Source organism: Ornithodoros turicata, chromosome 3 (genome assembly GCF_037126465.1).
Source record: "Ornithodoros turicata isolate Travis chromosome 3, ASM3712646v1, whole genome shotgun sequence".
NCBI lineage: Eukaryota > Metazoa > Arthropoda > Arachnida > Ixodida > Argasidae > Ornithodoros > Ornithodoros turicata.
The window spans coordinates 106113646-106138185 of record NC_088203.1 but is presented as its reverse complement, the minus strand read 5'-3'; the positions used below and the strand labels follow the sequence as shown (position 1 = coordinate 106138185).

General features: G+C 44.7%; 4 protein-coding genes and 3 long non-coding RNA genes across 8 annotated transcripts; 3 read left to right on the top strand and 4 right to left on the bottom strand.

The window, feature by feature from the left end:
- Positions 1 to 387: 387 nt before the first annotated feature.
- On the bottom strand, positions 388 to 1948 carry LOC135389783 (uncharacterized). Its single transcript, XM_064619813.1, has 7 exons — positions 1933 to 1948; positions 1739 to 1795; positions 1513 to 1570; positions 1289 to 1345; positions 840 to 896; positions 614 to 671; positions 388 to 446 (listed from the first exon to the last, which is right to left on the bottom strand). The coding sequence occupies exons 1-7, from the start codon at positions 1946 to 1948 to the stop codon at positions 438 to 440; spliced, it is 312 nt and encodes a 103-aa protein (XP_064475883.1). The 3' UTR covers positions 388 to 437.
- A 240-nt stretch (positions 1949 to 2188) lies between these two features.
- LOC135387620 (uncharacterized) lies at positions 2189 to 2693 on the bottom strand. Its single transcript, XR_010421240.1, has 3 exons — positions 2641 to 2693; positions 2415 to 2472; positions 2189 to 2247 (listed from the first exon to the last, which is right to left on the bottom strand). It is a non-coding gene; the product is annotated as an uncharacterized LOC135387620 (long non-coding RNA).
- Positions 2694 to 2862: 169 nt separating this feature from the next.
- LOC135389782 (uncharacterized) lies at positions 2863 to 3954 on the bottom strand. Its single transcript, XM_064619812.1, has 6 exons — positions 3885 to 3954; positions 3765 to 3821; positions 3539 to 3596; positions 3315 to 3371; positions 3090 to 3147; positions 2863 to 2922 (listed from the first exon to the last, which is right to left on the bottom strand). Exons 1-6 carry the CDS (start codon positions 3952 to 3954, stop codon positions 2914 to 2916), a joined length of 309 nt encoding a protein of 102 aa, XP_064475882.1. The 3' UTR covers positions 2863 to 2913.
- A 2727-nt stretch (positions 3955 to 6681) lies between these two features.
- Positions 6682 to 9844, bottom strand: LOC135387619 (uncharacterized). The gene is made up of 3 exons (XR_010421239.1): positions 9779 to 9844; positions 6921 to 6971; positions 6682 to 6741 (listed from the first exon to the last, which is right to left on the bottom strand). It is a non-coding gene; the product is annotated as an uncharacterized LOC135387619 (long non-coding RNA).
- Positions 9845 to 11801: 1957 nt separating this feature from the next.
- LOC135387618 (uncharacterized) lies at positions 11802 to 12574 on the top strand. The gene is made up of 2 exons (XR_010421238.1): positions 11802 to 11888; positions 12067 to 12574. It is a non-coding gene; the product is annotated as an uncharacterized LOC135387618 (long non-coding RNA).
- Positions 12575 to 16848: 4274 nt separating this feature from the next.
- Positions 16849 to 19905, top strand: LOC135387615 (uncharacterized). Of its 2 annotated transcripts, none has more exons than XM_064616725.1 (4): positions 16849 to 16954; positions 17327 to 17405; positions 18807 to 19202; positions 19646 to 19905. In XM_064616725.1, exons 2-4 carry the CDS (start codon positions 17354 to 17356, stop codon positions 19855 to 19857), a joined length of 660 nt encoding a protein of 219 aa, XP_064472795.1. In that variant the 5' UTR covers positions 16849 to 16954; positions 17327 to 17353; the 3' UTR covers positions 19858 to 19905. The 2 variants fall into 2 exon arrangements, with proteins under 2 accessions (XP_064472795.1, XP_064472796.1); XM_064616726.1 differs by lacking the exon at positions 16849 to 16954 and adding an exon at positions 17153 to 17274.
- Positions 19906 to 21755: 1850 nt separating this feature from the next.
- On the top strand, positions 21756 to 24439 carry LOC135387616 (uncharacterized). The gene is made up of 2 exons (XM_064616727.1): positions 21756 to 21853; positions 22488 to 24439. Exons 1-2 carry the CDS (start codon positions 21841 to 21843, stop codon positions 24410 to 24412), a joined length of 1938 nt encoding a protein of 645 aa, XP_064472797.1. The 5' UTR covers positions 21756 to 21840; the 3' UTR covers positions 24413 to 24439.
- The last annotated feature ends 101 nt before the right edge of the window (positions 24440 to 24540 follow it).

The following is a 24540-nucleotide window of genomic DNA, read 5'->3' as shown; positions in this document are numbered from 1 at the left end:
CAGAATAAAGAGGAACGTTTATTGAGCATTGTGTGCTTAATGTCAGCTCAATAGAAGCTCTGTTAATGTTCCCAGGCAACTTGAGGCTTGTGTTGTGTTTTCCTTTTGTATGTTCCACCCTCAGAACAATTACTTTTCATGAAGGTAATTAGGATAAGACTAACCTCTTGGGGGTTTTTGGAGGCCTGATTCCGGAGGTCCTCCTTCCTGTTCTCAGTAGACCTGCAGAATAAAGAGGAACGTTTATTGAGCATTGTGTGCTTAATGTCGGCTCAATAGAAGCTCTGTTAATGTTCCCAGGCAACTTGAGGCTTGTGTTGTGTTTTCCTTTTGTATGTTCCAGCCTCAGAACAATTACTTTTCATGAAGGTAATTAGGATAAGACTAACCTCTTGGTGTTTTTGGAGGCCTGATTCCGGAGGTCCTCCTTCCTGTTCTCAGTAGATCTGCAGAATAAAGAGGAACGTTTATTGAGCATTGTGTGCTTAATGTCAGCTCAATAGAAGCTCTGTTAATGTTCCCAGGCAACTTGAGGCTTGTGTTGTGTTTTCCTTTTGTATGTTCCAGCCTCAGAACAATTACTTTTCATGAAGGTAATTAGGATAAGACTAACCTCTTGGGGGCTTTTGGAGGCCTGATTCCGGAGGTCCTCCTTCCTGTTCTCAATAGACCTGCAGATTAAAGAGGAACTTTTATTGAACATTGTGTGCTTAATGTCAGCTCAATAGAAGCTCTATTAATGTTGCCAAGCAACTTGAGGCTTTTGTTGGGTTTTTCCTTTTGTATGTTCCAGCTTCAGAACAACTACTTTTGATCAAAGTAATTAGGATAAGGCTAACCTCTTGGTGTTTTTGGAGACCTGATTCCGGAGGTCCTCCTTCCTGTTCTCAGTAGACCTGCAGAATAAAGAGGAACGTTTATTGAGCATTGTGTGCTTAATGTCAGCTCAATAGAAGCTCTGTTAATGTTCCCAGGCAACTTGAGGCTTGTGTTGTGTTTTCCTTTTGTATGTTCCAGCCTCAGAACAATTACTTTTCATGAAGGTAATTAGGATAAGACTAACCTCTTGGGGGTTTTTGGAGGCCTGATTCCGGAGGTCCTCCTTCCTGTTCTCAGTAGACCTGCAGAATAAAGAGGAACGTTTATTGAGCATTGTGTGCTTAATGTCAGCTCAATAGAAGCTCTGTTAATGTTCCCAGGCAACTTGAGGCTTGTGTTGTGTTTTCCTTTTGTATGTTCCAGCCTCAGAACAATTACTTTTCATGAAGGTAATTAGGATAAGACTAACCTCTTGGTGTTTTTGGAGGCCTGATTCCGGAGGTCCTCCTTCCTGTTCTCAGTAGATCTGCAGAATAAAGAGGAACGTTTATTGAGCATTGTGTGCTTAATGTCAGCTCAATAGAAGCTCTGTTAATGTTCCCAGGCAACTTGAGGCTTGTGTTGTGTTTTCCTTTTGTATGTTCCAGCCTCAGAACAATTACTTTTCATGAAGGTAATTAGGATAAGACTAACCTCTTGGGGGCTTTTGGAGGCCTGATTCCGGAGGTCCTCCTTCCTGTTCTCAATAGACCTGCAGATTAAAGAGGAACTTTTATTGAACATTGTGTGCTTAATGTCAGCTCAATAGAAGCTCTATTAATGTTGCCAAGCAACTTGAGGCTTTTGTTGGGTTTTTCCTTTTGTATGTTCCAGCTTCAGAACAACTACTTTTGATCAAAGTAATTAGGATAAGGCTAACCTCTTGGTGTTTTTGGAGGCCTGATTCCGGAGGTCCTCCTTCCTGTTCTCGGTAGACCTGCAGAATAAAGAGGAACTTTCATTGAGCATTGTGTGCTTAATGTCAGCTCAATAGAAGCTCTATTAATGTTGCCAGGCAACTTGAGGCTTTTGTTGGGTTTTTCCTTTTGTATGTTCCAGCCTCAGAACAATTACTTTCCATCAAGATCATTAGGATATAAGACTAACCTCTTAGTGCTTTTTCAGGTCCACTTCCGGAGGTCCTCCTTCCTGTTCTCGGTAGACCTGCAGAATAAAGAGGAACTTTCATTGAGCATTGTGTGCTTAATTTCAGCTCAATAGAAGCACTTTTAATGTTCCCAGGCAACTTGAGGCTTTTGTTGGGTTTTTCCTTTTGTATGTTCCAGCCTCAGAACAACTACTTTTCATCAAAGTAATTAGGATAAGACTAACCTCTTGGTGTTTTTGGAGGCCTGATTCCGGAGGTCCTCCTTCCTGTTCTCAGTAGATCTGCAGAATAAAGAGGAACGTTTATTGAGCATTGTGTGCTTAATGTCAGCTCAATAGAAGCTCTGTTAATGTTCCCAGGCAACTTGAGGCTTGTGTTGTGTTTTCCTTTTGTATGTTCCAGCCTCAGAACAATTACTTTTCATGAAGGTAATTAGGATAAGACTAACCTCTTGGGGGTTTTTGGAGGCCTGATTCCGGAGGTCCTCCTTCCTGTTCTCAATAGACCTGCAGATTAAAGAGGAACTTTTATTGAACATTGTGTGCTTAATGTCAGCTCAATAGAAGCTCTATTAATGTTGCCAAGCAACTTGAGGCTTTTGTTGGGTTTTTCCTTTTGTATGTTCCAGCTTCAGAACAACTACTTTTGATCAAAGTAATTAGGATAAGGCTAACCTCTTGGTGTTTTTGGAGGCCTGATTCCGGAGGTCCTCCTTCCTGTTCTCAGTAGACCTGCAGAATAAAGAGGAACGTTTATTGAGCATTGTGTGCTTAATGTCAGCTCAATAGAAGCTCTGTTAATGTTCCCAGGCAACTTGAGGCTTGTGTTGTGTTTTCCTTTTGTATGTTCCAGCCTCAGAACAATTACTTTTCATGAAGGTAATTAGGATAAGACTAACCTCTTGGGGGTTTTTGGAGGCCTGATTCCGGAGGTCCTCCTTCCTGTTCTCAGTAGATCTGCAGAATAAAGAGGAACGTTTATTGAGCATTGTGTGCTTAATGTCAGCTCAATAGAAGCTCTGTTAATGTTCCCAGGCAACTTGAGGCTTGTGTTGTGTTTTCCTTTTGTATGTTCCAGCCTCAGAACAATTACTTTTCATGAAGGTAATTAGGATAAGACTAACCTCTTGGGGGTTTTTGGAGGCCTGATTCCGGAGGTCCTCCTTCCTGTTCTCAATAGACCTGCAGATTAAAGAGGAACGTTTATTGAGCATTGTGTGCTTAATGTCAGCTCAATAGAAGCTCTGTTAATGTTCCCAGGCAACTTGAGGCTTGTGTTGTGTTTTCCTTTTGTATGTTCCAGCCTCAGAACAATTACTTTTCATGAAGGTAATTAGGATAAGACTAACCTCTTGGTGTTTTTGGAGGCCTGATTCCGGAGGTCCTCCTTCCTGTTCTCAGTAGATCTGCAGAATAAAGAGGAACGTTTATTGAGCATTGTGTGCTTAATGTCAGCTCAATAGAAGCTCTGTTAATGTTCCCAGGCAACTTGAGGCTTGTGTTGTGTTTTCCTTTTGTATGTTCCAGCCTCAGAACAATTACTTTTCATGAAGGTAATTAGGATAAGACTAACCTCTTGGGGGTTTTTGGAGGCCTGATTCCGGAGGTCCTCCTTCCTGTTCTCAATAGACCTGCAGATTAAAGAGGAACTTTTATTGAACATTGTGTGCTTAATGTCAGCTCAATAGAAGCTCTATTAATGTTGCCAAGCAACTTGAGGCTTTTGTTGGGTTTTTCCTTTTGTATGTTCCAGCTTCAGAACAACTACTTTTGATCAAAGTAATTAGGATAAGGCTAACCTCTTGGTGTTTTTGGAGGCCTGATTCCGGAGGTCCTCCTTCCTGTTCTCGGTAGACCTGCAGAATAAAGAGGAACTTTTATTGAGCATTGTGTGCTTAATTTCAGCTCAATAGAGGCACTGTTAATGTTCCCAGACAACATAAGGCTTGTGTTGGGTTTTTCTTTTGTATGTTCCAGCCTCAGAACCATTACTTTTCACCAAAGTAATTAGGATAAGACTAACCTCTTTGTGTTTTCTGATGCCCAATTCCGGAAGTCCTCCTTCCTGTTCTCAGTAGACCTGTAGAACAGAGTGGACCTTTTATTGAGCATTGTGTGCTTAATGTCAGCTCAATAGAGGGACTGTTAATGTTCCCAGGCAACTTGAGGCTTTTGTTGGGTTTTTCCTTTTGTATGTTCCAGCTTCAGAACAACTACTTTTGATCAAAGTAATTAGGATAAGGCTAACCTCTTGGTGTTTTTGGAGGCCTGATTCCGGAGGTCCTCCTTCCTGTTCTCAGTAGACCTGCAGAATAAAGAGGAACGTTTATTGAGCATTGTGTGCTTAATGTCAGCTCAATAGAAGCTCTGTTAATGTTCCCAGGCAACTTGAGGCTTGTGTTGTGTTTTCCTTTTGTATGTTCCAGCCTCAGAACAATTACTTTTCATGAAGGTAATTAGGATAAGACTAACCTCTTGGGGGTTTTTGGAGGCCTGATTCCGGAGGTCCTCCTTCCTGTTCTCAGTAGACCTGCAGAATAAAGAGGAACGTTTATTGAGCATTGTGTGCTTAATGTCGGCTCAATAGAAGCTCTGTTAATGTTCCCAGGCAACTTGAGGCTTGTGTTGTGTTTTCCTTTTGTATGTTCCAGCCTCAGAACAATTACTTTTCATGAAGGTAATTAGGATAAGACTAACCTCTTGGTGTTTTTGGAGGCCTGATTCCGGAGGTCCTCCTTCCTGTTCTCAGTAGATCTGCAGAATAAAGAGGAACGTTTATTGAGCATTGTGTGCTTAATGTCAGCTCAATAGAAGCTCTGTTAATGTTCCCAGGCAACTTGAGGCTTGTGTTGTGTTTTCCTTTTGTATGTTCCAGCCTCAGAACAATTACTTTTCATGAAGGTAATTAGGATAAGACTAACCTCTTGGGGGCTTTTGGAGGCCTGATTCCGGAGGTCCTCCTTCCTGTTCTCAATAGACCTGCAGATTAAAGAGGAACTTTTATTGAACATTGTGTGCTTAATGTCAGCTCAATAGAAGCTCTATTAATGTTGCCAAGCAACTTGAGGCTTTTGTTGGGTTTTTCCTTTTGTATGTTCCAGCTTCAGAACAACTACTTTTGATCAAAGTAATTAGGATAAGGCTAACCTCTTGGTGTTTTTGGAGGCCTGATTCCGGAGGTCCTCCTTCCTGTTCTCAGTAGACCTGCAGAATAAAGAGGAACGTTTATTGAGCATTGTGTGCTTAATGTCAGCTCAATAGAAGCTCTGTTAATGTTCCCAGGCAACTTGAGGCTTGTGTTGTGTTTTCCTTTTGTATGTTCCAGCCTCAGAACAATTACTTTTCATGAAGGTAATTAGGATAAGACTAACCTCTTGGGGGTTTTTGGAGGCCTGATTCCGGAGGTCCTCCTTCCTGTTCTCAGTAGACCTGCAGAATAAAGAGGAACGTTTATTGAGCATTGTGTGCTTAATGTCAGCTCAATAGAAGCTCTGTTAATGTTCCCAGGCAACTTGAGGCTTGTGTTGTGTTTTCCTTTTGTATGTTCCAGCCTCAGAACAATTACTTTTCATGAAGGTAATTAGGATAAGACTAACCTCTTGGTGTTTTTGGAGGCCTGATTCCGGAGGTCCTCCTTCCTGTTCTCAGTAGATCTGCAGAATAAAGAGGAACGTTTATTGAGCATTGTGTGCTTAATGTCAGCTCAATAGAAGCTCTGTTAATGTTCCCAGGCAACTTGAGGCTTGTGTTGTGTTTTCCTTTTGTATGTTCCAGCCTCAGAACAATTACTTTTCATGAAGGTAATTAGGATAAGACTAACCTCTTGGGGGCTTTTGGAGGCCTGATTCCGGAGGTCCTCCTTCCTGTTCTCAATAGACCTGCAGATTAAAGAGGAACTTTTATTGAACATTGTGTGCTTAATGTCAGCTCAATAGAAGCTCTATTAATGTTGCCAAGCAACTTGAGGCTTTTGTTGGGTTTTTCCTTTTGTATGTTCCAGCTTCAGAACAACTACTTTTGATCAAAGTAATTAGGATAAGGCTAACCTCTTGGTGTTTTTGGAGGCCTGATTCCGGAGGTCCTCCTTCCTGTTCTCAGTAGACCTGCAGAATAAAGAGGAACTTTTATTGAGCATTGTGTGCTTAATGTCAGCTCAATAGAGGCACTGTTAATGTTCCCAGACAACATAAGGCTTGTGTTGGGTTTTTCTTTTGTATGTTCCAGCCTCAGAACCATTACTTTTCACCAAAGTAATTAGGATAAGACTAACCTCTTTGTGTTTTCTGATGCCCAATTCCGGAAGTCCTCCTTCCTGTTCTCAGTAGACCTGTAGAACAGAGTGGACCTTTTATTGAGCATTGTGTGCTTAATGTCAGCTCAATAGAGGGACTGTTAATGTTCCCAGGCAACTTGAGGCTTTTGTTGGGTTTTTCCTTTTGTATGTTCCAGCTTCAGAACAACTACTTTTCATCAAAGTAATTAGGATAAGGCTAACCTCTTGGTGTTTTTGGAGGCCTGATTCCGGAGGTCCTCCTTCCTGTTCTCAGTGAACCTGCAGAATAAAGAGGAACTTTTATTGAGCATTGTGTGCTTAATGTCAGCTCAATAGAAGCTCTGTTAATGTTCCCAGGCAACTTGAGGTTTGTGTTGGGTTTTCCTTTTGTATGTTCCAGCCTCAGAACAATTACTTTCCATCAATCTAATTAGAATAAGACTAACCTCTTGGTGTTTTCTGAGGCCCAATTCCAGAGGTCCTCCTTCCTGTTCTCAGTAGACCTGTAGAACAGAATGGACCTTTTATTGAGCATTGTGTGCTTAATTTCAATAGAATTGAAGCTCAATAGAAGCACTCTTAATGTTCCCGGGCAACTTAGGCTTGTTTTGGGATTTGTCCTTTCGCATGCTTCAGCCTGAGAACAATTACTTTCCATCAGGGTAATCATGATAAGACTAACCTCTTGGTGTTTTCTGAGGCATAATTCCGGAGGTCCTTGTTCGTAGCCTACCTTCAGAATAAAAGGCATCTTTTACTGAGCACGTGTGTTCAATTTCAGCTCCATAGAAGCATTTTTATTTCTTCACTGAAAATGGAAATGTAGGTAAGACTGACCACTGGTGTTTACGGAGGCCATACTTCGAAGGCCCTTCCCCAGTCTCTTTCGAACTTCGAAAATTATGAGTATCTTATACTGAGCATTTGCGTTTAATTTCAACTCAACAGAAGCATATATATATATTTCTCCTAAAGGTCCTCCTGTATGACAAGCGCACCTGCAAAATCAAAGGCACCTGCTGCTGAGTAGGTGTGCTTCGTATTATTTCACTCTCACTATTTTAACTTTTAGCTTGGAATTCCGAAGACGCTTCTGCAAGGCTTCTAATAAATGAACACGTTTCTCCAGAGAACTGAGCCATAACTGCTTAATTTGTGTTATGGTGGCTGGTATATTTTTCCTTTTAAAATGAAACGAAATGCAAGACTGCCGAATGATTTGTTTTAATGAAAGAAAAAAGAAAGACGGAACCACCACTTAGCTTTCTAGATTGGTCTGAAAGGAAAAGTTTCTATAGCTTTGTCATATATATGTGACATGCATGTGGTACAACCAGGGTGTAGGACAAAATGTCCCCGGAGGAAAGGTCGATGAGAAAACAAAATGTCCCGAAAAAGTTTGCTCGTAGCAGGAACACAGGTTTTTAATATCGTGTACACAGTGTGCTCACTACAGCGCAGATAACTGCACTAAAAGACCTGAAATATGCATGCAACTATGAACTACAACAACAACTTTATTGTGAGATGACGAATGGTATGAACTAAAATCTTTAAAGATATGCAATATATTTGCTCATATACCTGTTATGAAAACGCGACACCAAATACACATAACCTGACACCTTCGTATTGTGGCCATTCTGCTCCGAATTCATCCCATGCCGATGTCAATCCTATGTGTGTCACACTCGTTGATATTACAGTCCGTTAACATCAAAATTAGGCTCGAAATAAAGTTATTGTCACAGTAGAATTACCGAGGCAGTTCATAGAAATACAGGATAAATATACGTTTTCGGTCCCCAATAAAATGACCCGTTCATGGGTTTCAGATGACGCACGTCTAGGCAGATCAACCAATTTTAGGATGACTCATGATGCTCTTTGCGGCAATGGTCAATATACCTAGCAGGACAGTGTCCTTGGCTATATGGTCGTTGGGACCTGGTCCAGCCGTGCCGGGCCAGTATCGAGTGATTTGCTTACCAGGAAAAAAAAGGAAGGGGGAAATTAAGCAGGGATGGTCCGAGACCAAAGCGCAAGCGGGTAGCAAAACAGCCACATCTAGGAATCGAACATATGTCCGATCTCAGAGATAACGCTGAAATAAACCGTTTAAAAATAAGACGTCGAATAATTAAATTTCTAAAATATGTTTTTGAGAAAGAATCATGACAATAGCCATTGTGTCGAGTTCCTATAGGTGCCGAAACAGTCGTGTCCACAATGCATTTCTTGCTTGTTTCACGCTGCTTCCACAGAACAGAGCGTCGTTCACCGTCAGGACATATTTCATCCGGCCCCATTGTGCCTTGGGGTAGTGGACCGCAGCTCATGTAGCGAATTTCCCCATTCATCATCAATAATTTATCTGTTGTTGTTGTTGTTCTACAAAACTCTTGTAATAATTTCCACCGGCCTCGACCAGAATCGTGGTTTAATGCAAATGAAAACTTGCGCTCTAAGAGTCGCTGATTAGGGTTACGAGCTAGAAAGTAGGGAGTCTTCAGAAGGCACTCTACGAAAACGATACGATAAGTGAAGTTATTAAATCGAAGCTTAGTCCCACGTCACCCATTTCAAAGAAACACGGCGAAAGGCATATCATGTTTTCGGATCTGTTACCGTGAACACTTTCGGATGTAACACACTCGCTAGCATAACATGGTGGGACGCATTTTTGAGGGGTATGTTTTCTTCGGTTCCGGGGAAGACCATGACGAACGTTGTTGAAAGGGTGCCGTTGTCAAGTCAAGGCGGTCGCTCCACCCAAAAAAACGTCAGTTTATACATTGGATTTCCCCCTCCCCCACTACGCACTCCTACAAAGAAACCGCCCTCCCCCCCAAACCCAGGGTCTGGATCCGCCCCTGCCTCATAGTGTGGCTCATCAACGAACAACAACAAATACACTGATGATAACGAATGGGAAAATCACAACAACAACGAAATCACGAGAGAGGAATGGGATAGAGTACAACCTCTTCGTTTTTCTAAGTGATCTGGAGTTGCCGGATCTCGTAATGAGTGCCTCTTTCTCCAATTTCTTTCTTCTCTCTTTCAACTCAACTCTCTGGAATAAACGGCGACATTTCTTCGAGTTTGAGGGATTCCTGATGTTACTACTGTCTTCTGTTTCAATTTTGAATTCTGGTTTTGACAGATACTTTTATTGACAGCCACCATGACGCGCATCCTATGACCACGTGATGCTGTGACATATATTGCCATTCCTGACAGCCCTATAAAGTTACTGCCATTTGAACGAGTTTGGCAAAATGTTACGTTATTATTGGCACAACATTTGTGGTTACGGCCACTGTTGATTTGGTACAGTAATTACTTTCCGAAATGGGCTGGACAACGTTGATATGCCAGCATTGGTTTACGTTAGGCTTAGTCTAGACAGGCACCCCCCTGTGTGAACAGGGAATATGCCTTTCCATTAGTCGAACAAGGACGATGACATGATTGCGTCCGGAAGGCCTTTCGGACCATTCCGTGTTCGTTATGCGAAAAAAAATAGCGAGAAAATACCTCCAAACATCAGTGCTTCCCATGTTGTGCTGGAAGGTGCGCCGAGGCAGTGCAGAGGATTATTTTCTGTACTACAAACATATTAACTGCGCATGTTCCCATGTCTCGTTCTTTGCCAGACTGAAGAAAGATAACAGAATCGCGCAAAACGCCCCGTCAAATCAATTAAGATCACGCACGTCTAGATAACAACCTGACAACGCACTGTAAAAACTTTCAGGCGAACCAGCTGATAACCTGCGTAAAGAGATGGAGCGAAAAAGACGAAAATGATTTGTCGGCGTTGAAAGTTTGGCAAATATGCTTGGCATACCATACATTTCCTATATGTTTTTGCTCAGATGGGTTTATTGCAATGACGATGCCATGAAACACTCAATGGTTTTCCATGTTCAATTCAACGCCTGCGTCGAATGCGTAAAGCCTTATAACTTATAGGGGCACTATATAAGGGACTTATAAGGCAATAGCCTGAAGGTACGTACACGAGATAACTGCTGCTATGCGCCTCTACATGCAAGAATAGAACGTGGCTTTAGACATTATACTGAACTGCGCCGTAGGACAACGAGTGCATCAAATCATATGTCTCTAAGCAATCTGGCCCCAAATTACCGGCGCCCTTAGAAACAGTAGCTTAGATTAGAAGTAGAAAGAAAAAAAAAAGGAAAATGGTGCGACCAGGTGTTCCATGACGCTTGATGTGTGATAGCATTGAGTGATTTAAAAGATTACTTCAGAACGAACAGTAGGCGAACGGGATACTAACAGATACAGTGTTTTACAGAGACAGGGAGGAAGACGAATAGTGTAAGGACAAATCGCGCCCTTAGAGCTAGCATCCGTTCCTCATATTTTATTTGATACTTCTAGACTTGTTAGCCCAGGAATGGTAACTGTAGCAGCTGTAGAAGTAGCAGCCAGTAAGGTGAAGGGTAACAAAGATTGACAGCACAGGCCCCACCTTCACAATAAGGACGGAAAGGGGTTGCTGAAAAAACGAATTAAACCATACACAATCAGGAATGCTCGGGGAGTAGTGTTCTCCCTTGCCTTCTCAACCCCGCAGGTTCAGTACTACAGGAGGCAGTGCTACAGCAACAACAACAACAAAAACAAACTTCTTATCCTTCCTTATCCTTACTCTTCATAAGGTTGATAGAGCAATATGATTATCGGCAATTCTTTCTAGACGCACATATTACCTAGCTTACCCTTACTTCCACGGCCTAGCAAAACTAGTAATGAATGATCAATGGGGATGTTTGCGCACGCTACCAACTTGGTGAATTCAAAGACCACGAACGAAATGAAATTATTGTCGCGCCTTGCAGACCCAGTTGTTACATGATGTTCTTTTTCACATATAATAAACTGAAACTGTCACACACCTTACTACCATTATTAAATGCGTATCAGTAACACAATCTTCTAGCATTAAGCACCCATCATATCATGTCCATAGTCTTTGCCTTACTCTCTCTACGAACATGAGTTGTTGTGATTAGTGTTATATTGCGCTTATTCTTCCGTTTATGTTTTTATACACTTTTATGTTATACGATATCATGAAATGTACGTAATCTCTCTCTCTCTCTTACCCATTGCTGTGTTGGCTGAAAAGCAGGACTGGGGCACGTCGAGCTACATAATGTTGCTTTTTTCCTTTGTATCCTGCAGCTTTTTGTTCTTTCTTTTTCTTTTGTTGTTGTTGTTGTATGTTATATGAAATAAAGTGAAAAGGAAAATACAAAGCATGACTTGCTTCGAAATCTGAGGTTTCATCCTTGGGCAACTCACCAGGATAGTACTGCGAGGAGATCCGTGCGGGAAAAATGACGCGCGCATTTATTCTAAAAAACAAAAACAAAATACTTTTGGAATTATCTTCCGCTAGAACAGGCACGTGGCGATAGCAAGGTGGTGTTACTGCCGATAATAATCCGACACGTGCTGTTTCCCTCTTTCCTGCGAGGGAACCCCAAGCATATATAACCCGCAGCGGTGCGGTACCAGCGCAGAAACCACAGCCATCCAGACGGTTTGTGTGTGCAACATCAGCAGTTAAGCAGCGAGTGGCGGAGGGATCCCAGGTGCAGGGAACGTGGATGTAAGTGAATAATTATGCTGTTTCTTGCTGGTTAACGTGAATGTTGCTTGTGTTTTCCGGTGCTGGCATTTGCAGGGAACATGAGCAAATGGTTGAACGGTTTTCGCTAGTGTTTCATCCTTTTTCTTTTGCGTTTTGTTTATGCCCATCGTTTATCTTGCCGGTCATGCCGCACAAGAGGAATTCCAGTTCCCTCGACCGGGCCGTGGAGGCGAACATGCGGGGCACAGGATCTTCTACAGCAGATGAAGTCACTCAGTACGCCACTGTCGCAACAGCTCTGTACCACCCCTGTAGTCCTCGGACACCAACTGCGCCTGAAGTTGACTGTACCAAAGCTTTCCAGACATAGCGACCCCAGGTCCGAAGACTTCCTCATCGACTGCGACGCTTGCCAAACGGCCGTCCGAGTACTGCAGGCAGCTCCTGGCTTACTGTCCTTCTGGTAACAGATTTCCAGACGATTGAACTGATTGATCTGAGTGTGGTGATAGAAAAGTGTTATCGCTGAGAACCCGATAGACTTGCAGTCTCTCTTTCCTACTGTGAGGGAACCCGAATATGGTATTGTATAGCGCGTACAATAAATGCATCTTGACGACTGTTGCTGGCAGCGTACAGATTGCGATGCAGTGGTCTTTTGCAGTACGGCGGTGTATGCAAATAAACATGCTATCGTTGTTTAACCTGAGTGTTGCTTATCAAAATTGCTTTGTCCCTGGCCGGATCCATCCTACCAACGCTCTGCCCTCAAAGCTCTTTTGACCTTCTTGCACACAATAGAACTTCTATCCTTATTGCGAAGGGACTCGGTATTTCGTTCCCCACATCTATTGTTGTTTTCCCCACATCACCACCAGCAATGGGGGTAGAGTATCGCCCGGCCCTGGTCATGAAACCCTCCATCTCGTCTTAAAAATAAAGTTGAGTGTTGCTTGTGTTCTTTATGGCTGCAGCTAGACACGTTCCTGATGAATGCAGGTCCCCAAACTTTACCAAACACGCGCTTGTCCTATTGGTCTCTAGACGGACCTAGTGTTATTTCAGGCCAGTTTTGAGCCCTTCTTCCAGCTGAAAAACAAAGATCACATTCCACTTAAGCTGAGCTCAACCTGAGCGTTTTTATCTTGTTGCCGAAAGTGTGGAAACGGGCATGACTGATCTCGTGATGGCTTCAGAACGGCGTTCTACTGATCGCCGGGGAGGGAGACAGTCATGCCTGTTATGCAGTGCGAGAGCAGTATGTGGACAAGCATTGTCCCATCCCACAGCTGGCAATACAAATTACTTCCAAGGCAGTTCCCCTACCTTATGACATCACATATACCAGCGTAATACGCTGGTCCCACAATGTTGCCGAGCTAACGACGGATATGACTCGTTGCGCTCCGGTTTAGGCTGCACGCTGGGACTGTGCTTGCCATAGAAGTAAAAATTTGTGACTTTATGGCCTGGCATGCTGTTCCCGGGAGCTATAGCATTACACTATTTCCCACGAAGTATTTGCCACAAAACACCCCATTCTAAAGGTGTTTTCAACAGAGTACTCCTTTTCAAGTGTGTTTTATGAGGAATGCGCCGAATTAAAGGGCGTTTCAAAAAACGCCCACATTTCAAGGTGTGTGTAAAAAAGGAGTGCGCCATCACGTGCTTAAAAAAGGTGTAAATTATTTTTCTGTGTGTGTGTGTGCACGTTTCTTTTTTTTTTCTTTTTTCTTTTGTAAAGCTGCTTGACCTATGCCTTGGACATCAGTTCGCCGCAAATCATCTTCTCCCTGGTGGGAGAACAAGGCTCTGCCAGAGGCTTTGAAGAATGCACCAGAAACGAAGGGGGAGGAACGAACGCTGTGTCGTCTTATGAAGGCTTGAAAGGCATGCTGCCTGGTGTCAGCAATTTTGAATTTTCAACAGAAGCTGTGAGCAACGAATGTGCTTCGTTTGAGAGCTATCTATCACCCCCACGTCAGATTTTCTGTTACAGTGCTCTCTGACCTCTTAGTTTCTGTTTCTGCTGGTATGATGAAGGTCACAGATATCTTCCCTCTGGCAGCAGAGTGCCAGACAAAATGTGACCATCAAAGCATATATGACACTCATACGTTTTCTGTGTCCGAAAAGCTTGAAAAGCAATAAAACTGCATTTCCTGAAGCTACGAACGTGTCAAAGACAATGACTGTGCACTTGTTTGCCCCGGCTCAATGAGCTCGCCGAGGACGCTCGGATAACAGATGTGAAGAAAGTGACTTGCTAAAACTCTCAACATATTGAGCAACCGTGTAGGGTAAGGTGGGGCAAGATACGGTAGAAATTTGCAAATGAATATGATTTTTTTATTTTCCATGTTTCTGAAAAGGAAATAGCGATAGGCGTATTCTCAGGGGTCTAGAGCTTCTGTCCTGTAAATGCAGAACGGACGTGGCCGATGTAAGGTAAACACAGAACAAGAAATTGTCTCATCTTGCCCCAACCCTCGGGGCAAGACACACATCGCGTGGGGCAAGATGACACACGCCGCAGTAATGAACTATACATGAATGAAGCACGTGAATCCCCATGCACACAATCCCCGTGAGCTCACCGCATCTATGCTGTGCACTGAAACCACAGGGAGCCCGGTGCTGTTTTACTCCACCGTCCTTTGCAGACGAGGCACCGCCAATCTTACGTGTCGCTTGGTCACTCGCTTTTGCGTGCGCTTCTGCTTTGCCGGAAATATCCTAGGAAACAGGAAAATTTGCTGGAAAATGCTAGGCAATATGCAGAAATGAAATACACGATGAACAAGCACAAAGGCACCTAATAGTTGACTTATCCGTTTCTAAATTACATTTAATTTAAATTGCATTTAATTTAATTTACAACAAATTACCGCGTCTTCCCCCGCGCATATCATCGGATGAATTAATTTCTTCTGTACAACGTCGGAAAACTGTTTTGCGTGTATTTAGATGGATGAATAAAGAAATTGAATGTGGACTTACATTGGCTGTACAAGCCTGCGAAACCCCGCTGCGCAGAAAGCAAGAGACAGGAGTACAGAAAATCGCGCCTTTTTGACGGGTCTTTACATTTCAGGCAGAAGCAACTGATTTTTATTTTATTTTTTCTCACTCTTCAACACATACACCAATAAAGCGAACATGCAGAGCCTCCAATGAGTAAAGTTCCAAACGCAACGCGTCTCTGAGACAGGCAGCGTCGAGTTGAAAATGTCTCGTCTTGCCCCACCTTATACCCTACTGACAAGAAACAGCTGGAACAGTGCAGAACTTTTTTAAAAAGTATTTTGCATTCCATCTCGCCACATGGATGTGACTTTACAAGAGGATAAATCTACCTCATCCAGTCAATTCTGTGCCGTGTTTGTTGGAGATTATAAAGCCGATCCTGTCAGCATCCACGCTGAAAAGGCTGTATGTACTTCCATTGCACGGCTCCATCGCTATTCGTTTGCGCAATCTATCGTGAGACAAATCAAGAAATGCTTCAATACAAGCATCACCAACGTCTCCAATGCATATCCCAGAAAGATCACCGAGAAACGGAAAACTGACCAGCAAGGACCCAGGAAAGATCCCACTCCCGCCACTTGTCTCGCTATTCGTGGACTTCAAGGAGAGAAACGAACACAGACTATTGTTTCACGTTGTAACGCCCTGCACTACCGCAACCATGTACACATCTACACAGATGGATCTGTGGCCTTCAACTCCTCGCAAAGTGCATATTACATCCCATACTCGAACTCACATTGGTCCTTCAACGACGGCAGAGCTATGTGCTCTTCTGCATGCATCTATCGCTGCCTCCTCCCTCAACTCCGATGACGTTGTGATCTTCATTGATTCCTTCTCCGCCCTACGCAAACTATCTGATCTCGACACCCGTATACAACCCGTAAATTGCAGTCGCGGGGCCCTATACAACTTGCTCGAGAACAAGCAAAAACATGACACTTGAATGGGTTCCCACCCACGTTGGCATTCCTGGCAATGAGCAAGCCGACAGACTAGCAGGCGAGGCTCATTCTTACCCAAATTCCACCTTCCCAGTCCCACCAGAAAATAACACCAAGTTCATCGTCAGCCTCCTCTCCTAATAGCCTCTTCCGGCACCGGTACCAGATGTGCCATCTCCCAAGCCCGCCCTTCTCTCATCTCCCGTACGTTCTTGCACCAGGGTCACCGCCACTGTTCAACACCGCATCCGGACTGACTCTACCTTTACACGCAGCTGGCTTCACCGAATTAACCTCTCGCCATCTCCAGCATGCCAGCAATGCGAGGCATCTAATGAAACTATTCAACACATAGTACGTACTCGAATGCCCTGCATAAGCCACCAGCGTGGAAAGTTCTTACCCCATTTGAGCAACATTACCCTTGCTCTCCGACGTCATCTTCGGCGACTCCATCCCATCCCCTCCATCCCATAAACCCTTCCTCCATCACCGATTATCTCGGGTATGCGTATTCAGATATCTTCTTCTTCTTCAGCCACAAAGGAAATGGCCCTTAGCCACACAGGGCGACTGGCCAGGAGTATGAGAGGGGGGGATAATATATAGTTCCAGGGGGACGGGCGGGCGTTGTAGAGACGGGGACGGTGGTGGGGGTTAGGTGGTCAGGCTACACCAGCTGCGGGCAGGACGACTCAAAAGCGGCCGCAGGTAGCTAAGAAGGCAGCAACGCTGGGCGCCACTTCAGGGGTCCATTTCACGTATTCAGATATTGTCAAGAACTGATCAAACTGCACTTTTTGTTTTTCCTCCGAAAACCGGGACCAAGTCTTGCGGGTGTTTCTTTTTTTTTTTTTTTTACGTCCAATTCTGCAATAAGGAACGAAAAACTGGGAGGACGTGGTTTTTGGACACCGAACACCATGAAGAAAGGAAGAAGGTACAAACGTATATTTGGAGGTGAAGAAGGACTAAGTCGTCCTGACCAATCTCCATTGGCCGGCATCTGAGGTGGAAGAAGAAGAATCACGGCTCACGGCAGTCTTTTGAGAAGAAGAAGAAGACGACGACTTGAACGGGATGTGTAACATCAACGGTTCTGGAGACGTGAGTGAACGAGCGGTGTTTTCGTTACCGTTTACCGTTAATTACCGTTTCGTTACCGTTTAATTACCGAGAAGGGCAAAGGTCAGTTGTTACGCATCACGTTAAATAATTTTGTCAGTGCTACACGGTAGAACTGACAAAATTATTTAACGTGATGCGTAACAACTGACCTTTGCCCTTCTCGGTAATTTATGTAGTTGGTCATATAACTGCTATGCCTGTGAGTGTGTGAACAGAGTGGACAGCTGATAAGGTGATTCCGAAGCAGACCTCTAGTGGTATTCGAAAACTGCGATACATTCTCCTGTATACAACAAACCGTATGTAAGCGTTTTTGTTTACGTTTACTATAACCGAATTTCTCCTTCGCAGTTTGAAGGGTTCAATTGAAGGACCACCATGAAGGCCGTTACAGTTACAGTTTTCATGTTTGTTCTCTGGGCATTTAGTGGTGAGTGCTACATCATTGCTGTTACATATCTTTTGCAATCTCTGGCTGCGGAAGATTTTAGTGTCACAAAATACTGGGGACCACATAACTACGACTGAGTGGAATCCAGGGGTACACGGCTAATGACAAGTGGCGTGACATGAGCCTTCAAAAATCTGTCTTCAAGTGTTTATTTACACAGCCCTGTCACGACTGCAGCCTTCCCATGTTATTCGTGAAATCAAAATCAAAATATTTTCTTGTAGCATTGTGTCGTTTGGCGATTAGCACCATGCACGTCCTCCTCTGGAAATCTCCCATACTGCAGTATCGATGTGTAAGATACGATAAAAAGAAACAAAATTCTGTGCTATCAGCTAAGAGATATAATAATGATGATACCCAACTACATTATCGCAGCCGACGAGATATTACTCGTAGCACGGTGTGCGACATCCAGGCGTGCGGATTGCGATGTGAAAATATGTCAAGCGCGCAACCGAATATCCCAAGCAGCAAAATGTACTGAAAGTCGAGTGCAATAGGGGTGGACGGGTAGGTGGAAGGCCTTGAACAGACTCGAGAAACTAAAGAACATCGATAAGACACATACCGTCCACCCCTATTGCACTCGACTTTCAGTACATTGTGCTGCTTGGGATATTTGAGGCTGTGAAATGATGATGGGCAATTCCACGCCAAATGATCCAGAGGTGCCGCTCAACCCCCCCCCCCTTTCCTGTCCCCTGGAATTGTACGTTCATTTTTTGGGGTAGTTCCTTATGACACGGAAAGCAACAAAACATTGGTCTTTGATAACGAAATTGAACTTGATGGAATGCAGAGCCCCTCAAAGATGCAGTGCTTGGCAAAAACCTATGTCGCTTTGAGCAGAGATTATGGCACACGTAAGGCACGGAGTATGTTAGGAAGCCTCTTATCTGATATGGGAGAATTCATTTTAACATTCTTCTGCAGTTTTTATCATCTAACTCGGCGCTTGTAGCATGCACAAAATTTGCAAAGTCTGCGCAAGTTTTCGAATTTTTTTGCAATATAAGATTCTGCAATCTTGCACAGATTTTGCAAAGGTCGTACATGCCTCAAGCGTCGAGCCCGTCGAGTGCGATGGTGAAAATTGCTTAAATATGTTAAAATGAACTCTCCTCTACCACATAAGATGCTCTGTGCCTGAGTTCGTTAGCGCACTCACCAGATCCTGCTCTGTTCACAAGTGTGCTATTATCCGGTGAGTGCACTATAATATGCGGCATGATCGAGCTTACCGATACGCCATGTCGACCTTCACGTGTTCGTAGACGCGGTTCAACTCACGCCTTATGAGATGATTGTGATCGTGAGGTTGGAGGCCCGTAATGCCGAGCTATGGCTGCGTACGTTGAACTTTACAACCGTTTACAGCGGGCCAACCGGAGATCCTGACCAGTAACTTCCTGGACAACTGTTTGACGGTGGTGTTACCGCAATATACCCGCAGACTGGAGGACTACGCACTTGAAAGCTTCAACTTGAAGGTGAAAAAGACTGGACTGACGAATCGTGACCTCAAGGCCGAGTTTCACGACGGCAAGATGAGCGGTTTGTCCGCACCACCAGGACTTCGAAGGGTAGGCGACTGTGGACCAGTGCGTCAGGGTCTGGACACAATCTTGGGATGTTACATCTCTCTGGAAGGTCTGAAAATGTCGTACAGTGGTTCTGCCCGAGGAGAGAACTTGGCTGGCACCAATAGGAGCGTCGACGTTGAAGCGACCTTAGTTCAGTCCAAGGGGTTTATCGAATTGCTACGAAAGCCTGGTCAGTTCGAACATGGTTTAAATTCACGTGCTCACTATGAAAATGAGCGTGGGTTTTCTAGAAAGTGGGAACGAACTGGATTTGGCGACACTTTATCAGTTCGTAAATGAGTTGAAGATTGTCAGATGTAATTCGTTTCCTGGTGCTGCCATTGAATGTAAACGTGTCGTTGCATATGAGAACGTCTTCACATGGTACCATGTGAAGACTGCTTGCTGAATGCTTGCTGCTTGCTGAATTGCTTATTCAAACTGATTGCACGTGCAATCAGTTTGAATAAGCAATTCAATGCGTGCAATTCTGTTCTGCGCACGACGTGTTCAGTGCGTAATAATATAGCCATCTGGTCTGTCTCATTTCTTCTGTCCTTATGGACTGATAAGTGTCGCAAGTATTACATACATAACTATACTTCTAATGCTTTTTTCTTGACCTGATGGCAGGGTCTCCACCCACCTTGAAGTCGTGGACCGTTTTGCCATTGTCTTTCCGCCTGTCTTTCTCAAGATCTCTTGACCTGAACAGTGAACGGAAGCACGGTTTCGAAGAACAAGTTAAGAGCAACATCGAGGTGGCTTCTATCAGCGTCCTCTACGGGCCACTTCGAGAGGCGCTTGTCACTGCCATTGATAAGACTCGACTGCAGTCGCTCTGATTTTGTGTCGTGCACAAAGGTTGAAAAAATAAAGGCAACCGTTATATGGCCAAGGTGTCACATACATAGCCTTTGTAGAGCAAGAAGACACAGTGCTGAAGAAACGGCTTTCTTTTGCATCACCTATTGTCTCGAGTAAATGGTGACTGCAATTTCACAGCCGAGCCGAGGGACAGGTACCGTCGAGGTACTGTCATCAGGGTAGAACTATAGAGTGACTCTATAGGTAGACTCTAGGACTGACTCTATCTAGAGTGACTCTAGGTAGAACGTCAGCAGTCCCGTTTGCGCCGCAGAAAATGTATGGGAGAATGATTCACGATTGATGCGGACAATTCCTGAAACAGCTACGGCCGAACATCATGGGGAGATACGGCGAGAGAACGTCCATTTACAAAGCTCACACACACACGTCCGACGTACATTAATTCCTGGAGGTAGAAATAATGTCTGAGGTATGTGTCCTTCGAACGTCCACAGGACATCATGTGAGGACAACGACGTTTGGACTTTTTCGGACGTCCCTCGGCAATCTTTGGTTGTTTGGTTTAGGCATACGTGTAGGACTGTGTAAGTAGCTGGTATAGGCCTACGTCAGTTACGCCTTCGTTTGGTAGGTCGGTTAGGCCTACGCATGGCGGTGGTGGTGACGATGAAAGGGCTCGCCGTTGTAGGCCTCACAGAGGTGGGCAACGTCACGAGTAACGCCCTGAGCAATCTCTCTTTGCGGATCAAGGCCAATGGACCAAGGAAGAGAGAAGGAAGTAAGGAAGGAAAGAAAGAAGGAAGAAAAAGAGACGAAATCGAATTTAGCATACAGGTGCATACTGTGTTGACTTGCCATTTCTCTCGGTTCTCCGATCACCTCATCATCGCAACTGATGCATCTGTCTCGGACGAGCGGGCCGGTGTGGGTATTGTCATCCCGCAACTTGACGCCCGTTTTCCTATTCGCTTGCCCGACTATACACCTGTTTACGAGAGCGAGTTCCTGGCAATGGTCCTCGCACTACTCAAAGTGCCCCCGCTTTTCTGTAAGGCACTTCTCATATCCGACTCCTTATCTGTGGTATCGGCCTTGGATTGTCGCTATAGCTCGTTGTTCCCAGTCCTGGCCTCACTCGCCCCCTCTCACATATCACACCTCATTGTAACCTGGGTTCCAGGCCATTGTGGGCTCCCGCTCAACGAGGCCGCTGACACCCTGGCGAAGATGGCCCTGTCCGGCCCCGTGCTTCCTATCCTCCCGCCGGTTGCTGCCGTTGTCCGTGCCCGTTACAAACGCTATCTATCCCTTGCTCGGCCTCCTCCCCGCCTCGGCTATGAACACCTCTCTTTTGCTTGGAACCCGCGCTATTGCCGCTCTCGACGTGCAGAAGTCTCTCTGACGCGCCTTCGGTGTCTTGCCCTCCCGCTTAACTTTTACCTCCATCGCAGTAGGGTGCAACCTTCCCCAGGGTGTCCTGAATGCGGTCACGACGAAACCCTCCAACATTTTGTTCTCGACTGTAGTACCTACCGCCGCCTCCGCCTACAGTCCCTCACCCTTCCACTGCTAAGGTTTAGCGTGCCTCTCTCATTATGCGCATTACTCTCGTTCGGTGCGTCCCATACCGGAAAATGGAATCCCGTCATCGCAGATAATCTCATCTCATTCGTTGCCGGCTCCAACCGGTTCTAGCCCTTAGTGTCACTGTCACACTCATATCATACTGAATTAGCCCTGGCCAATCTCCCTTGCGGATCGCGGCCATCTTCCTGGGGAGAAGAAGAAGAAGAAGGTGCTTCCATATCTCCGCCATCACATCCTCCGTCCAGTTTGGCATAGTCATGTCATAAGTCAGTTCCATTGCTCTGGCCAATCTCCCTTGAAGAAGAAGAACAAGAAGAAGAAGAGGTCAGGCGCGGTATTTGGCGGCTGCTGGTGCATGCTCGCCTTCCTTCTTTCCTTTGTTCTTTGGTGCAGCTCTCCGCTTTCCAATCATGGCTACACTAGGTAAGAGAACAGGGATGGCACTGAATAGTCCTTGTGCCGTGCTGTAACAACCGTTTCGTCAAGAGCCACATGTAATATGTTTACTTTTTCGGTGTACAAGACGTGCATGACAGGAAGTAGATGCATATGTAGGCCAGCTGGTGGACAGACTCCGTATAATGGCGAAAGCTTGAGTCTGGGCCCAAACAGGAAGACGACACCAACATTTTCAGTGGTATTGACGCGGCACGTTGGTAATACGACTCCATGCTGGACTGCAGGAATAACACACAGGACTGAAAGACATAACTGACACAGACGAGCGCACAGTCCTTGTCTATATGCGGAGTGCTTGACTGCGTCGGTGGTGTCTTTCAGTCTTAGGTGTTCTTGCTGCACTCCAGCACGAAACCAACATTTTCGTACAGCATTTCTGCTGAAGAATCCGACATTCATAAATACTTGCAGGTGTAGTGCGACGTTGACCCCGAGCAGATTCGGTAGCACCCCATATTATAAGTACATACGATTTGTCTTTACGTTGGAATTTGAGAAAGGTATTCCTAAAAAAAATGAAAAAGTCAACCAATATATGCGTGAGTTACGATGTGCAAGCGCATATCTATGCATGATGCTCAAAATTTGTGTATTTCAGGTTCGCTATGGAGACTCGGGGTGGATAAATATCTCAAGTACATGTACAGCACTCTTCTGTTAACCGCAGGATTCATCGTCATATCATACCAAATCGTTTTGAAACTCCAGAATGTTATTCCTTTCGTGGACAGCCATTGGTTTGCTCAGCCTCCCATCTACCGCATACGGACACGAGGCTGTAACATGCGAAAGTTCAATCCCTTCCACCCAAGTGTAGCTTCTCTCATCGAGAAGGTGAAAGCGATCCAATGTCCCGGAAAACCCAACTTCATCCACATACACGCCGGACAACCGCACATTGACGAACAAGCTCTGTCGATCCATAAAATCGCTACCAACGAATTAATGTGCAAGTACAAAGAGATTTTCGAGAATTATTCGCTCCCTGTTCCAGATGCGGCATTCTCCTTTGGGCCGGAGAATCCGCTAGAATTTGGTCGTCCTCTTCGAAAGGAATTCCTCTTCGTGAGCTGTTCAACGATCAACTCTACGCGGGTGTTTCACGAGCAATTTCTTCTCAATCCAATACTGAAAAAGGATGTCGAAGATCGATCTCGGTTGATGTCGCATACGAGATATCACAATATGAGTGTCCTGGTGTTGGGCGTGGACTCTGTGTCGTACCTCAACTTTCGGAGGCATCTACCATTAACAGCGGACTTCATCCGGGACCATTTACACGCCTTCGAGCTGAACGGGTACAACAAAGTCGGCGACAACTCCTTTCCCAATCAGTGTGCCTTGCTTACCGGACTAACGGGAGATGAAGTTGACAAATTAAGTAAAAACAACTTTTACGACGACATTGACCTCATCTGGAAGTCGTACGCGAGCCACGGATATAGGACTCTTTACCTTGACGAAAATCCTGTCTATGGACTATTTAACTATTTAGCCAACGGCTTCCACGTCGCGCCGACTGACTACTACCTCCGACCTGCAACTATAGCCGTGAGGTTATCGCATCTCGTGAATTTAATCGTGGAAAATGTTGCGTGTCTTGGACCAACGCTTCAGACAGACATGTACCTCCATTATTTGAGTGGTTTCGTGAAAAGAATGAGACATCGTCCCTTTTTCGCTTTCGTGTTCCTCGTTGACATCACTCATAATTTTATAAATCACGCTGGTTACGTGGATGCCCCTCTAAGGAGATTCTTCGATGAGATAAGTGACCAACTCAACAATACACTACTAGTCTTCTTGAGTGATCATGGCCTTCGGTTCGGAACTATTAGAACAACATTGATCGGAAAGTTCGAAGACAGACAGCCATTTGCATTCCTCTCTCTGCCCAAGTGGTTCCTGGACGGCCACCAAATATTGAACAAGAACTTGGCCACGAACCAGGACCGTTTAACGACTCATTTCGATGTCCACGCAACGCTTAAGGAGTTCCTCCAATTCCCCAATGAGGGTTCCAAGACGAAGCGCGGCTTGAGTTTGTTCCACGAGATACCGGAGTCGAGAACTTGCAGTGATGCTTCGATAGCGCATCACTACTGTTCCTGCGAAGCTGTTGAAACGGACAAGGTACCTCCGCAAGACGTATTGGGAATGGCACGAACTCTCGTTCGTGAGATTAATAGCTGGTTAAATGTGCGAATATGTTACCCTCTAACATTGAATAGAGTCAAGGACGTCATGACTGCTTACAGTTCGCCAGAAGAACTTCGGAATAATGTCAGTCATTACTTGGTCACAATTGAGACGTCTCCTGCGGGCGCCATTTTTGAAGCAACGTTACGAGTAAATCGTTCTAGTGGTAATGTATCTGTTGACGGGAGCATCAGTCGATGTGATCGATATTACGGTCAGTCCAGTTGTATCGCTGATCGTGTGTTAGAAAAGTTCTGCATCTGCAGAAGAAAGCGTCAGCGACACGTCCTCGTGAGATTATTTCAAAGACTTTTCAGAAGTTAATACGTGTTGCTTGGAGAATTAAAATATTCTTACCTTGAGGCTCTGATCGTCGAGACTGATTGTTGTTCGGTTACTGTGGCTTCATTGCAGACAAGACAGGTCACACAACAACCGTTTCAAGTATGGCG

Excerpts from the sequence above, each read along its gene's own strand:
- LOC135389783 (XM_064619813.1), bottom strand. Across the intron at positions 1,346-1,512 it reads CCTCCAAAAGCCCCCAAGAG|ATCTACTGAGAACAGGAAGG; the intron begins GTTAGTCTTATC and ends TTTATTCTGCAG. Across the intron at positions 897-1,288 it reads GCCTCCAAAAACACCAAGAG|GTCTACTGAGAACAGGAAGG; the intron begins GTTAGTCTTATC and ends TTTATTCTGCAG.
- LOC135389782 (XM_064619812.1), bottom strand. The coding sequence starts at position 3,954 with ATGGTTCTGAGGCTGGAACATACAAAAGAAAAACCCAACACAAGCCTT. Across the intron at positions 3,822-3,884 it reads GTTGTCTGGGAACATTAACA|GTCTACCGAGAACAGGAAGG; the intron begins GTGCCTCTATTG and ends TTTATTCTGCAG. Across the intron at positions 3,148-3,314 it reads GCCTCCAAAAACACCAAGAG|GTCTATTGAGAACAGGAAGG; the intron begins GTTAGTCTTATC and ends TTTAATCTGCAG.
- LOC135387615 (XM_064616725.1), top strand. The coding sequence starts at position 17,354 with ATGAAGGCCGTTACAGTTACAGTTTTCATGTTTGTTCTCTGGGCATTT. Across the intron at positions 17,406-18,806 it reads TGTTCTCTGGGCATTTAGTG|CGGGCCAACCGGAGATCCTG; the intron begins GTGAGTGCTACA and ends AACCGTTTACAG. Across the intron at positions 19,203-19,645 it reads CGAATTGCTACGAAAGCCTG|GGTCTCCACCCACCTTGAAG; the intron begins GTCAGTTCGAAC and ends ACCTGATGGCAG.